This window comes from Eupeodes corollae, chromosome 2 (assembly GCF_945859685.1).
Source record: "Eupeodes corollae chromosome 2, idEupCoro1.1, whole genome shotgun sequence".
Lineage (NCBI taxonomy): Eukaryota > Metazoa > Arthropoda > Insecta > Diptera > Syrphidae > Eupeodes > Eupeodes corollae.
Genome location: NC_079148.1, coordinates 19,584,953 through 19,600,003, shown reverse-complemented (window position 1 = coordinate 19,600,003; position 15,051 = coordinate 19,584,953). Strand labels below are relative to the sequence as shown.

General features: G+C 33.6%; 1 protein-coding gene across 4 annotated transcripts in view; it reads left to right on the top strand.

The window, feature by feature from the left end:
- Nucleotides 1–15,051, top strand: part of LOC129946802 (cytosolic carboxypeptidase Nna1) — a 261,648-nt gene that overhangs the window by 194,497 nt on the left and 52,100 nt on the right. For 3 of the 4 annotated variants that reach the window (XM_056057136.1, XM_056057137.1, XM_056057135.1), the window contains exons 4-5: nucleotides 9,470–9,961; nucleotides 10,275–10,510. In XM_056057136.1, the coding sequence (XP_055913111.1) occupies nucleotides 9,470–9,961; nucleotides 10,275–10,510 (728 nt within the window). The remainder of the gene's footprint in view (nucleotides 1–9,469; nucleotides 9,962–10,274; nucleotides 10,511–15,051) is intronic. The other variant, XM_056057138.1, reaches the window with a different exon arrangement.

Genomic DNA, 15,051 nt, shown 5'->3' with positions numbered 1-15,051 from the left:
CCGAAAGCTTCTTAATGACCGGCAATACGGCTTTCGTAGCATTAGGTCCACTGGTGATCTCATGGTTCATCTCACCAAACAGTGGAGCAAATCTTTACATCGTTTTGGAGAAAGTAACATTATTGCACTAGATATTTCAAAAGCATTTGATAGGGTTTGGCATCAGGCTCTCTTCTCGAAAATGCGTGTTTTCGGTTTTCATGAATCCCTGATTCATTCGGATTAGTAATTACTTTTCGGATCGTTCAATACAAGTAGTATTGGATGTATTCAAGTCTGAAAACCATAAAATAAATGCTGGTGTGCCCCAGGGCTCTGTTTTATCTCCAACACTCTTTCTCATTTTTACTAATGACGATAGTACTCTTAGCTTTTCATATTCGTTTTCAGATTCACATCGCTCTTCTTCGGATGTGGAACTGCAACTACAAAATATGATAAGCTCATTAAATTCCGACCTAAACAGCATTGTTCAATAGGGATTAAAAAACCGCGTGGAATTTAATGCTTCGAAAACGCAATGCTGTCTTGTATCATAAAAAAAAAAAAATTGGGTGGCGCGACAGTCCGTTGAGAACCAAGGCCTAGTGACTTACAACTCACAACCATTCCTGTGTGCGAGTAATGTTGTCAGGAATGGAGGGGACCTACAGTTTATATGCCGACTCCGAACGGCTAATTTTTGAGAAAGCACTTTTTCATGACAATAGTTACTCTTGGAGAATTTGTCAATTCCTCGCAAGAGGCAGTACCCGTGAAAAGACTTTAGATGGCATAGGCAGGGATCGAACCCAAGACCTCTAGCATGACAGTCCAACGCACTAACCATCATGCCACGGGTCTTGTATCGTTAAAGTGAAATATACTCAACTTCCATTATCCATAAATGGCACTTGCATCGAGGAAACTGAACATCTCGACATTCTCGGTATGTGTGTCACCAACAACCTTTTGTGGAACGATCACATACGCGATGTCGCCAAAAATGCCGCAAGATGTTTGGGTTTCCTTAGGCGATGCAAGAAATATTTCACACCTTCTGATCTGGCTTTTACCTACAAGACTTACATACCTCCAAGGCTTGAGTATAACTCCCAACTCTGGGCTGGTGCTCCTGCAACTTACTTAAGCCTCTTGGATAGTATTGAACGTAGAGCATTTAAATTGATAGATGATAATATCATCATAAGTTCATTTACTTCGCTTGACCCTTGTCTGACCCTTTTTTACCGTTATTTTAACGGCTTATGCTCTAGTGAAATAGCCAGTTGCCAGGGAGGAATGCCCCTTAAACAGTTGAATCGTAATACTCGCGCTTCTAGGAATGCTCATCAGTATACCCTCGAGCCCAACTTCGGTCGTACTGTCAAATACAGAGATTCGTTCTTTAGCCGTACTACGCGAATGTGGAATGCCTTACTGCATCTGTCTTTCCTAGTCATTGCAATATTCAGAAATTCAAAACCAATGTGCACCGACATCTTCTTTAAAACCCTCTCTCCTCTTCCTAGTGCTCACACTGTGCCTCTGCGTAATAAGGGTAATAATATCCCCTTGAGAAAAAAAGATACTTGTCAGTGATCCAAAACACCAAGCGTCAAGACCTTTTAAAACCATTGTAGCCAAAATTAAAATAGCAAAAAAATTACCTTTTATAATGCAAGTCACTGAATTTTGCTTTATTTAGATTAAATCTAAGATTTTTGTAGCTGTTCTAGGAACCTATTCGGACCAAATATATTTTACTTTTTGAAGAAATTAATTTCAAAAATATTGGTTTAAAGTTTGAACACTTATTTTAAAAGTTTGTTTATTTCATATTTTCAAAAAATATAGAAATTCTTTTTTTTTAAACTTCAAAGAATTCTAGAATCGAACAAACAAATTAAAAATTATTGAAGACATTTTTTGAGAAAACTTGAAGTTTTTAAATTCCACTAAGTTTTTAAATTATGCTTGAAGGATTCTGTACAACCCTAAAAATTAAATACAAAGTTTTCAAACTTGTGTAAGGTTTCGACTTGATGTTTTTGAACTTCTATGATAACGTCCAGGATCTGCTATAACCTAAGAAAAACATTCTCAAATAATTGAGCTCTTCCTCTTTGAGAGTTGCCATTAAAACATGTTTGTAGGTTTTTTTAAGGCCTTATTTGAAGCAGCTTATTTCAAAATTGTGGCTGTGCAACGATTTTCCTGCGGAGCCCTCTATTCTGATGGCTCGCGTACACCTAATCCGTCGTCAGCCGAATTTTGCTCAGGCGTTGTTGAAGTATTTTAAGGGACCAATTCCAAAAAGAGTACACCAAGTGGAATGGAGCTGGAATATCTGGTACTGGTTTTTGAAAACAAAAAGTCTTGTTGGGCTTACTACGACTCACTTAAAGCAAAATAAATGAAATATGGAGTCCTAGCCAAGAAGATGATACGAAACCTCAGCCAAATGTATCAAAGCCTGCTTCCCCGCCGTTATCGCAGCCGGGAACCTCAACAGAATCCCGACCTGAGAAATCCAAGTCACAACAACATAAAAAACTCTTCAAAAATCTGTGCTTATAACTCAAAATCCGAGTTTTACTTCTCAAAAATTTGAAAGGTTTATGTAAAGAATTATTGAAACATTTGATGGGTTGTAATTTTAAATCTGCAGTTCTTTTATTTGCATAGATATTTCATTAACCCATAAACATCGACGAACAAATATTTTTTTTACATCGAAGCTTCACAAATTCACACCGATATCGTCCGAGGTCGGAGGCAGTGTATGAAGTCGAACGTCCGAGACGGTCGTCCAAATTGTTCCTACCTGATATCGGCTGATAATTCGGTTTAAGTGTACGCGAGCTGTAAGGGTCCACGGCCGTACTTCTCAACTTCTTCTGCAACTTTTCACCCCTAAAGTTCAAAGTAAAAATTTCGTCAAATACTTTTTTTTCTGTCCTGAATTAGAATCTTATCATAAAAGTTTTCTATTACAATAGGTTTTTAAAAAATAATTAGGATTTTAAAAATGTAAGACACAACCAAAAACCGTGATTTCAACGCTAAAGTAAAACACATCAATCAGTTGTATGATGCAAGATAGTTTTTGATCATTTTAGTACATTATTTAGTTTTTAAAAATTCACATTAGTTAGGGGGGTTCATTTGACCCCATATGAATTTTTAAAAACCTTGATTTAATTTCTTTAAGGGTTTTGAGAAATACGTTTTTGGGCTAATTTTTAGTGCTCATTTCAAATACGATCTATCAGCAGATAGTTAAATCTGTCCAAATACCAATTTTCAACATTAATTGGCAGTTTTTACTTTTAAAAACCGTTTTGCCATAAATAGTTCTGCATGCCTTTAAGTTTTAGGTAAGACAGGTGAAAACTACCAACTTATAAAGATTTTTTGAAAATTGTATGAAAAACTATAATTATTTTAACAGAACATTTGGGGATCCGAAAGATATAGAAGAAAATATTTCGTAAATAAAACTATTTCACGAATTCAATAGTAGATGGCTTAACAAACCCTGCATATGTGATTTTTTTAAAGTAGTTTTTAAAAAGTTATATCTCAAAAACCTGACGTTGTAAAGTATTTTTTTAGTCGGATTTGTACTAAGGCAATCAAACGAAATAAAATCTTTTAGGGCATCTTTTTTGAAGTGCCAAGATATCAGTTAAAAAAATAGGCTAGGATGCGACCCGCACTGATAACTTCCCAACCCGTCTGTCGATTTGTCTTGATTAAAAGTTTGTACTCGTAATAATTTAAAAAAAAAATTGCGTACTATTTTTTGGAGATTTTATTTTCTATGAAAAATGGACTGTTGGATTTTTCATATAAAAATTACTGAATATTGAAAACAATATTTTCTGTGAAATTAAATAAGTTTGAAGCCAATATTTATAATTTTTGAAAAGATATTTGAGCCGAAAGTAAATTTTTACCAAGTTTTTTTTCAGAGTTTTATTTTTTGTAAAAAAATTTTATCAAATGTTGAAAACAATATTTCTTATAAGATCAAATTAGTGGAAAGCCAATATTTCAAATTTTTGAAAAGATATTCGAGTCGAAAATAAATTTTTTACCAACTTTGGTTAAATTTTTTTTAGGTTTTTAATTTTTTGTACAAAAACTGTCAATTCGAATTTTTTCAAAATTTTACTGAATGTTGACAATAATATTTTTTGAAATATAAAAGTAAATTTAAGCCAATATCTTAAAGTTTCGAAAAGATATTTGAGTCGAAAATCAATTTTTACCAACTTTTATTAATTTTTTGTTTAGGTTTTTATTTTTTGTAAAAAAACTGTCAACTCAATTTTTCTCAACATTTTTTAAAATGTTGAAAACAATATTACTTATACGATAAAATAAGTTTGAAGCCTAAATTTTAAGTTTTTGAAAAGATATTTGCATCGATATTCAATTTTTATCAACTTTGAGTAATGTTTTTTTTAGATTTTTATTTTTTATAAAAAAAACTGTCAATTCAATTTTTCTCAAAATTTTATCAGATGTCAAAAACATTATTATTCGTTGCACAAAATTGTTTTGCAGATGAAATCAAATTTTAGTCGTAAAATTTTGGAGGTGACAGTTTTTTTAATTTATAAAAAAACCATTAAAAGGATTTTTTTCAAAAATATACTTCTTTGATATCACGTTACTCAATTTTCTTGGGAGCCCTTTCTGCATCTTTCTGCCTTATTATCCGTATAACAATTTATTTGAAATCGATATCTCTTCTGGTTCTTGAGCTATGGACGACGAAAAAACGTCGCGAACGTCTTCTGCTTCATCAAGGAAGCAGATGGTGTTCGATCTTTACGCAGCCGAACTTTTTTTTTTAAAAATTGTGTTTATTTCCTATAGCAAAATACTGAAAACAGACTTTTAAAACGTCATGAAGTCCAATTTTAGTATTTTGGTACCCTTTATTTACTTTTTTTACTCTCTTGCCAAATGATTTGAACATGCACTTGAAACACTTTCTAAACACTTGCCAAAACAGTTCTAACGAGTATGCTAAAGCTAAAGCTTCCTTAGTTTTCAAAATAAATGTAAATTTAAAACAATTACTTCACATTGTGTATAATTTTTGTGTACATAGGTCACCTGTTCGCTCTCGCAATGTACACATGTATTTATAGAAATTAATTGAAATTTCAAAAACAAAATTGCATTTCATTTCAATTCGATGTAGAGTTGATCCTTAATTTGATGTGTGCCTCTTGATTCCTGGCCTAGCCTATGGCCCATAGCCATTGCATATGAAGACATATTGAAATGAAAATTGATTGAAACATTTGCAAAGAGAACCGAAATTCTTTGGAATTGAAAATCGCACCAACTCTACAGTCATCGTCATTTATCTCATCAAAGCTTACAAAATACCCTTCACTGCACTTCTCTTCTCTAAACAAAACAAAACTAGGAGATGGGTGAAAATGATTTAGGAAAATTCATTTTATAGAACTATGCATGAGCAGAGCACGTTATGCACCTCAACCTCATACGTATGAATGGACGTATGTTTGCATTTGCATGGTGTAGACGTTTCGACTGAAAAGAAACATTTGTATATTGTTTAGATAGATTAGAAAGTTTTGAACGATTTTTGAGATTTTGTTTCAACAAGTTCTTGAATTTTGACAGAGACCCTAGATTATGGAAGTGACGTGTGAGGAAATCGCAAAAGCTCTTTTATGATTTTAGTCTGTTTAGTACCCAATTGAATTTGGTACCTACTAAGGCATACCCGAATTACTATTTGGGAGCTTTATTGATTCTATTCCGGTAATGATACTCAAATTATGATTTATACAATTATCTGGGTGGTTTCAAATAAATGGGTATTTCACAAATTTGTATTGCAAAACATTTATAATGAATTTTTCATATTATGTGATATATCAAGTACTAGTAACCCAACTCTGTAATTTAATTCGGTAATAAAACGGGTATTTGCGTTTTTTGCATCATATTTTTTGTATTTAATACCCAAAACTCTTCTCACATCTGAATGCTCGGGTAATAAATAAGACGGGAGTGTGAGTAGTTTCGAATTATCCGAATAGTCTACATATTTTGTTCTGCAAAAATTAAAATTTAATGTTTTGGTGAAGTATTAAACAGCAGCAACTTTATACTATGGGATTACCCATATATTGGCAACCCTGGGTAATTCTTTTTTTGCTATTTTGATAACTTTAAATTAATAAATTAGGTGGCGCAGCAGTCTGTTGAGAACTAGGTAGGGCCTAGTGACTTACAACTCTCAACCATTCCTGTGTGCGATTAATGTTTTCAGGAATGCAGGGGACCTACACTTTTAAGCTTAATCTGAACGGCTTATTTGAGAAAGCAATTTTCATGACAAACTTACTTTTGGAGAATTTAACAATTCCTCGCAAGAGGCAGTACCCATGAAAAGCTTTAGGTGGCACAGGCAGGGATCGAACCCAAGACCTCTAGCATGACAGTCCAAAGCACTAACCATCATGATAACTATCCGAGTGATAATTAAAACAATTATCTGAGTAGTTTTAACTATCCGGGTATATATAATGAATACTTTGGTACCTGCTTTTCTATACTATACTATTTGAATACTCAAATTGTAGCAACCCAATACATAATACGGGTATTCGTTTAATTTAATTCAGGATTAAAGCGGGTATTTTCATTTTTCTAAGGGGTATCAAAAATCCTACCCGCATCAGAGTACCTGAGTGTTTAATTATAAAAGTATTTTTAAGACTTTAAATGCCCGGTTACTTAAAATATTTTGTACAGCGAAATTAAAGTATTTATTATTTTTTTGCAAGTTTTACCCAATACCAAATATGATTACGAAAAATAGCTTCACACTTTTGTATAAAATTTGAGCAGAAACCTACGTAAAGCGAAAGCCGGTCACGCTTTTAGTGTTTCACTTAAGTATGAGTATTCTTGAAGCCCTGGGTATTTCGATGTAATATAATAGCATAATTTGAGCAGAAGCCTACGAAAAGCGAAAGCCGGCCACTCTTTTATTGTTTCACTTAAGTATGGGTACCCTTGAAGCCCTGGGTATTTTGATGTAATATAATAGTATAATTTGAGCAGAAGCCTACGAAAAGCGAAAGCCGGTCATTCTTTTCGTGTTTCACTTAAGTATGGGTACCCTTGAAGCCCTGGGTATTTCGATATAATATAATAGCATCATTTGAGCAGAAGCCTACGAAAAGCGAAAGCCGGTCACTCTTTTAGTGTTTCACTTAAGCATGAGTACCCTTGAAGCCCTGGGTATTTTGATATAATATGATAGCATAATTTGAGCAGAAGCTTCCAAAAAGCAAAAGCCGGTCACTCTTTTAGTGTTTCACTTAAATATGAGCACCCTTGAAGCCTTGGGTATTTTGATATAATATAATAGTATAATTTGAGCAGAAGCCTACGAAAAGCGAAAGCCGGTCACTCTTTTAGTGTTTCACTTAAGTATGAGTACCCTTGAAGCCCTGGGTATTTCGATATAATATGATAGCATAATTTGAGCAGAAGCCTACGAAAAGCGAAAGCCGGCCACTCTTTTAGTGTTTCACTTAAGTATGGGTACCCTTGAAGCCCTGGGTATTTTGATATAATATGATAGCATAATTTGAGCAGAAGCTTCCGAAAAGCAAAAGCCGGTCACTCTTTTAGTGTTTCACTTAAATATGAGCACCCTTGAAGCCTTGGGTATTTTGATATAATATAATAGTATAATTTGAGCAGAAGCCTACGAAAAGCAAAAACCGGTCACTCTTTTAGTGTTTCACTTAAGTATGAGTACCCTTGAAGCCTTGGGTATTTTGATATAATATAATAGTATAATTTGAGCAGAAGCCTACGAAAAGCGAAAGCCGGTCACTCTTTTAGTGTTTCACTTAAGTATATAATATAATAGTATAATTTGAGCAGAAGCCTAAGAAAACCGAAAACCGGTCACTCTTTTAGTGTTTCACTTAAGTATGGGTACCCTTGAAGCCCTGGGTATTTTGATATAATATAATAGTATAATTTGAGCAGAAGCCTAAGAAAACCGAAAGCCGCTCACTCTTTTAGTGTTTCACTTAAGTATGAGTACCCTTGAAGCCCTGGGTATTTTGATATAATATAATAGTATAATTTGAGCAGAAGCCTACGAAAAGCGAAAGCCGGTCACTCTTTTAGTGTTTCACTTAAGTATGGGTACCCTTGAAGCCCTAGGTATTTTGATATAATATAATAGTATAATATGAGCAGAAGCCTACGAAAAGCGAAAGCTGGTCATTCTTTTAGTGTTTCACTTAAGTATGAGTACCCTTGAAGACCTGGGTATTTTCGTACTGATTATCAAAAACACTGTTAAATAAAGATAATTTGAACTATCAAGTGCTTTGATGATTCGTACCCGAAAAAATGTTAAGGTTGAGATCTTTTGATCGCCATAATGAAGAATTCTTACCTCTTTAACTGTCAGAAATTAACTTTATATTGCGTTTTGACGTTTTAACCGGAGTACCCAGATAATTGTTAAACTCGGATATTTTCGCGGTCGCAATCAGTACCCCGATCAGAACGGGCATTTAAGCTCAAGAGTTGTTGTTATAATCCTTCGATCAATGTTTGCAAAATACGAATACTGGGGTTATTGTTAAGATCGTGTGTTTTTTAGTTTATAATTAAGACTGCTTTTACGAATACCCGGGTAATTGTCAACAAAGGGTATTTCTGTGATCATATTCAACCGTTTTTGTTTCGTTTTGAAGGTTCAGTACCCCGATAATTTTTAACATCGCGAATGTGAGTTTTTACTTTAACCCTTTTGACTCTTAAGATTTACCTTGTTATTGTGTTTTAAGGGTTTGAAGACAGGTGAATCCGGTTAGTTATTGAGATTGGGCATTATGGTCGTCATATCAAGAATTGTTGATATATACACTGTGACTCTTAATATTAAGATTCTTTTTGTATTTTTCGGGTTAAAGAAAAAAATTACCCAGATAATTGTAGAGATTGGGCATTTATGCGGTCATAATAATTAGTTCTTTATTCGAACACTGCTACTTTCAAAAACCACAGGTAATTGTTAAGATGTGAATGATTGGCCTTAATGACCAAGGGATTTTGACTTGTAAAAAAGCTAGTACCCGAGTAATTGTTGAAATCGGGTATTTTAGCAGTTTGGGTTTTTTATTTGTTTGTAATTTTAATTTTAAAAAGCAATTGATCGCTGAAAAACATAACTTCAAGACAAAAATTGAATGCTTTAGGGATTTTTTTTAACAAACAACTGTCATCCTGGGAAAAGCTTCATCCTAACCAAATGTTTTGCTGCTAACAACACTAATCCGATGGAATTCTGATCCCACTAATTACTGCTTCATTATTTGAGATATTTTCATTTCCATCTTTGAATTTTATTTTGATTATTTTTTTTTTATTTTTTGCACACTTCTCTTTTTGACAGAATAATGAAAACAAAATCAAATGTGGTGGCGGCGATGATTCCGATGGCACCGATTCAGACATATCATCATCGGAGAGTCGTGGCTCTTCGCCAGAACGTCGCCAACGACTAATGCTGAAACATCGTTTTTCAAAAATGTTTAACAATTGTCGTTCGTCAAGTAATTCGAATGATGAAAACGACGATGACGATGACGAAGAAGATGACGAGGAAATAATTCAAATTACGAATTTGGCAACAAAGTCAATAATTGAAGAACCAAATTCTATTCAACTTATTGAACAATCTGAATCAAAAGAAGATGGCGCCGATGCTGATGGTGATGGCAATGCTGTTAATGTTGATGATGACGATGATATCGATGATATTTGGGGTGCTCCTTCGCCATATTACAGTGCCTCGCCAACAAAATGCTTTATTCAGCGAATCGAAGCTAAACCAGTGCCTCCAGAAACCAGCTTGCCATTGCCACAAACAGCACGTTTACAAATAGTAAATAATTATATTTTAGTATTTTTTGTTGTAGTTTTGTGTTTTTTTCTTAGTATAGTTGTAATATTTGTTGCAGCAATGCGAAATCAATCAAAATTTAAATACACCATCTTCATCCAACCTCACATCACCTGTATTACCTGTAAATGTTTTTTCAACCTCACAACCACCAATTCTACCACAAATTCAACTGCCAACCCCTTTGGGTGCTTCTTCTTGTTTAAATTCTTATGATTTGGCCAACATTAAGTTCATAAATGTTTTGAGTGAAAATACTCGTATTAACGATCATTGTTGTCCACCCTTAACACAGTTTAGCCGTTCGAGTGTTGGCGGTTCAAAGTTCCTTACTCAGGTGCATCCGTTCAGCAAGGACGAGTATGATGGCTTGTGGTTCGAGTCACGCTTTGAATCGGGAAATCTAGCAAAAGCTGTGAAAATTACCGATACCTATTATGAGCTGTATTTGCGTCCGGATTTGTATACAAGTCGTTCGAAACAGTGGTTCTATTTTCGTGTGGGAAGAACAAAGAAGAACTTGTCTTATAGGTGAGTATAGAAGAATTACAAAACATTGTCACATGGAAATGCAAAGATTTTGTTATTCATTTTTTAACTATATTTGGAAAAAATAGAATCATAAGGTCTAAATTTTGAATCAAAAATGTATACGTTAAAATTGAAGTTAAAACCTTTAAAATTAAAGTTATTACTTACATTTGAAGAAATAAAGGGAATAAAAGAGATGTTTTAAAAAGTGGGGTACAATTCTCTCACAAAAAGACAAAACTACAAAAAAGTAAGCGAACGGGATATCAACAAATTTTTCCCACAATTCGACTCTCAAAAAAATATAAATTTTGAAACATTATCGTTTCATTTCGTGTTTAGAATTTTTGTTTGTAAATGGATAAATCAAGACAAGAACTTCTGGTCCATTGAATTTTTTATGAAAAAACTTGATTAAATTGAAACTTGAAATTTGCAATCTTGTTGCTGTTCTTTGGAAAAGAATTTTTAGTTTTATAAATGACAGCAGATAAATTGCTCGAATTTATTTAATTTATTTGAAGTTCTATCAAATTTGACACTTTTCAAAAATCAGCCCAAAGAAATTTCTTGGGCTTAAATTTGTAGGTTTGGGAAATATTTTTTCTCTCTCGTGAGCGCTGTCTTTTACGAAAAACTACGAAATTTTTGAGAACGCCAACAGGATTTAAGTAAATTTTGTCAATTTTTGTAAAATTAGATTGTTTTAGGAAGGTACGCGAACGTACTACTATTATTTGTTAAAATTACATATAGAATGACAATAAAGCTGAAAAATAGTTTTGAATGTTTAAAATGACTGAATTGTCTTTTTTTGACAACATACGATTATCTTTGAACTGTTAAAACGATAAATTTACTATTAAAGTTAAATGTGACCAGTAAAATTAGCATTTGACTTTTAAAAGTGACATTTCAAGTTTTAAAAAATAATTTTGAGTTTTAAAGTTGCGTTTTTTTATAATAAACACAGATTTAAGGGGATATTACTAGCCTTATTATGCAGAGGCACAGTGTGAACACTAGGAAGAGGAGAGAGGGTTTAAAAGGAGATGTCGGTGCACATTGGTTTTGAATTTCTGAATATTGCAATCACTAGGAAAGACAGAGTGTAGTAAGGCATTCCACATTCGAGTAGTACGGCTAAAGAACGAATCTCTGTATTTGACAGTACGGCCGAAGTTGGGCTCGAGGGTATACTGATGAGCATTCCTAGAAGCACGAGTATTACGGTTGAACTGTTTAAGAGGAGGAATGCAACTGACTATTTCACTAGAGCATAAGCCGTTTTAATAACGGTAATAAAGGGTCAGACAGGACCCTTGATGATAGATTATCATCTATCAATTTAAATGCTCTAGGTTCAATACTATCCAAGAGGCTTAAGTAGGTTGCAGGAGCACCAGCCCAGAGATGGGAGTTATACTCAAGCTTGGACGTATGTGAGACTTGTAGCTAACAGCTAGATCAGAAAGGGTGAGATATTTCCTGCATCGCCTAAGGAAACCCAAACACCTTGCGGCATTTTTGGCGACATCGCGTATGTTATCATTCCACAAGAGGTGGTTGGTGAGACACATACCGAGAATATCGAGGGGTTCAGTCGCATTGATGCAAGTGCCATCCATGGATAATGACAATAGGGGTATATCTCGCACAAAATAGCACTGCGTTTTCGAAGAGTTAAATTCCACGCGGTTTTTTAATCCCCATTGAACAATGCTGTTTAGGTCGGAATTTAAAGAGCTTATCATATATTGTCATTGCAGTTCCACATCCGAAGAAGAGGAATGTGAGTCTGCAAGCGAATATGAAAAGCTAAGAGTACTATCGTCACCGAAACAATTAATTGGATTAGATGTTTCAGACAAGAGATCATTAATAAAAATGAGAAAGAGTGTTGGAGATAAAACAGAGCCCTGGGGCACACCAGCATTTATTTTATGGTTTTCAGACTTGAATCCATCCAAAACTACTTGTATTGAACGATCCGGAAGGTAATTACTAATCCAACGAAGCAGGGATTCATGAAAACCGAAAGCACGCATTTTCGATTAGAGAGCCTGATGCCAAACCCTATCAAATGCTTTTGAAATATCAAGTGCAATAATGTTACTTTCTCCAAAACGATGTAAAGATTTGCTCCACTGTTCGGTGAGATGAACCATGAGATAACCAGTGGAGCTATCGCTACGAAAGCCGTATTGCCGGTCATTAATAAGCTTTCGATCTTCAAGATATTTCTTGAGCTGATAATTAATCAGCTTTTCCATGACCTTGGAGAGAAGGGACTTAAGTGCAATCGGTCGGTAGTTAGAAGGTGAAGAAGATTCGCCTTTTTTGGGAATAGGCTGGACAAATGCCGTTTTTCATCCGCTCGGAACGAGACCTGGGGAGTAGGACAAAATTATTTGAATTATATTTTAAATTGATAATTTTCTTTTTGACAGTTATAAACTACCTTTTAGACTTTAAGAAATATCAATGTTAAAAATTATCATTTGACTTTTAAAGAGTCAAAGTTGGTTTAAAGGTTATTAAATCTTGATTTATAATATGACAATTTTTTTTATTTGGTCTTTTTAAAAATCACCTACGTCATTTAAAAATATCTTGCCCTTCTGAAAATCACCAATTAACTTCTTAACTCTGAGTGAGGTTTTGAAAAAAAAATAATAATTTTGTTGGTTATGAACATTACGTTTGAAGTTATTTTGAATACTGATTTCGAATCCGAAATTAGATTTTAACTATTTGCTGAAATTTTGAAAATAGCAATTTTCAGCATTATTTTTATATTTTTTCAATATATTTCCAAAAGTTGATGCTATAGTCTTGTTTAGACTAAGGATTCGTTACAAAAATATGAGTTCATTTCTAAATTGTGTTTCTTACAGTCGAAAATGATTTTAAACCGTTTAATAATAATTTGACTGTTAAAAATGATTTTCTCAATGTTTAAATATTAAACATTAAAATTTTAAATTTACAAATCACATTTTAAATGTTAAAAATAATATTTGCGTTATTTATAACCGATTGATTGTTTAAAATAAATTTTTATAGATATGAAATATTTTTTGACTATTCAAAATTACTCGTTTACTAGAAATATCTTGAAGAACCAAAGCATCTAAATAGCAGGCAGTATGACTTCCGTAGCAATATTCCACTGGTGATAAAATGTTTCATCTCACCGACCAGTGAAATAAATCTTAACATAGTTTAGGAGAAAGTAAGATTATAGCACCTGATGTTTCAAAGACATTTGACAGCGTTTGGCATCAAGCTCTCTTATTGAAAACGTTTGAATTTGGTTTCGATGAAACTCTTCTTTGTTGAATCATAAATTACCTTTTCGAACGTTCACTTCAAGTAGAATTGGACTGGTACAAATCTGATTATCAAAATAAACGCTGGTGGGCCCCAGGGTTCCGTTTTGTCTCCTATACTATTTCTTATTTTTATAAATAAGCAGTCTAAAACTTCTGATCTGAAGGAGTATGATAAGTTCATTAAATATTGATCTTGAGAGCTATGAAGCTATGTGAATATGGAATCAAAAACCATGTAGAATTGAATGCTCCAAAAAGTCGTTTCTGTCTAATGTCGCAAAAGCGCAGCCCTTCCCCAATGTCACACAGCTTTAAGTCTTTGGTAGGTGTATAACAAACCATCTCTTCATATTTGATATTTATTGATAAAAAAAACAGCTGTACATCAAGATTGACTTATAAATAGTACAGGATATAATACAATATTTTTTAAGGATAATGCAAGTATGCAAACACTATGTTTAAAACAATTGTAGCAAAGTATTAATAATTTATTAATTAACAATCAATTAAAAACAAAATTAAAAACTAAAGTCGCAAGAAAAAAAAATTACAAAAAAGTAACCGCAGTTCAAATTTGAGAAATATTCAAGTTGATGAAACCTTCTATGTTCGACTCCAGACCTCGGTCTTACAGCATAAACGAAAAATTGCCTACGTGATGTCAGACAGGTAAACATGGGGGAGCGCAACAAGGTAAAAGTTTATTAAACAAATAATGTGGAGTCTTGTTAGAAATTAATTTGAAAAAAAGCAAACAACACCGATATTTACAAAAAGCTTCCAAGTTGCAATTTAAAAGTTGACGAGCCTGAGACGAAACATGATCGTATCTTCGGAGGTTGAAAACAAACCGAGCAATGGCATTGAATGCTACCTTTAGCCTACGAAGCGATTTGGAGTCAGGATCTGCAAATATCTCACACCCATACGTTACTATTGGTATGATAAGTGATTTAACTAGCTTTAATTTAGCTTGGGAGGCAGAATAGTTCTATTAACTAAATAGTCCTCGGAGTGAAGCATACATTTTTCATTCCGAGTTGACCAATCCAATATTGAGCATAAACTAATGTTCATTTTTTGTATCGCATCTTCAGTCATACCGATAGGAAAGCTTATAAAAAATGGTACATCATCAGCGTAGATGTGAAACTGGCAGTAAGATAAAACAGATGGCAAATCATTAATAAACATAGATAACAG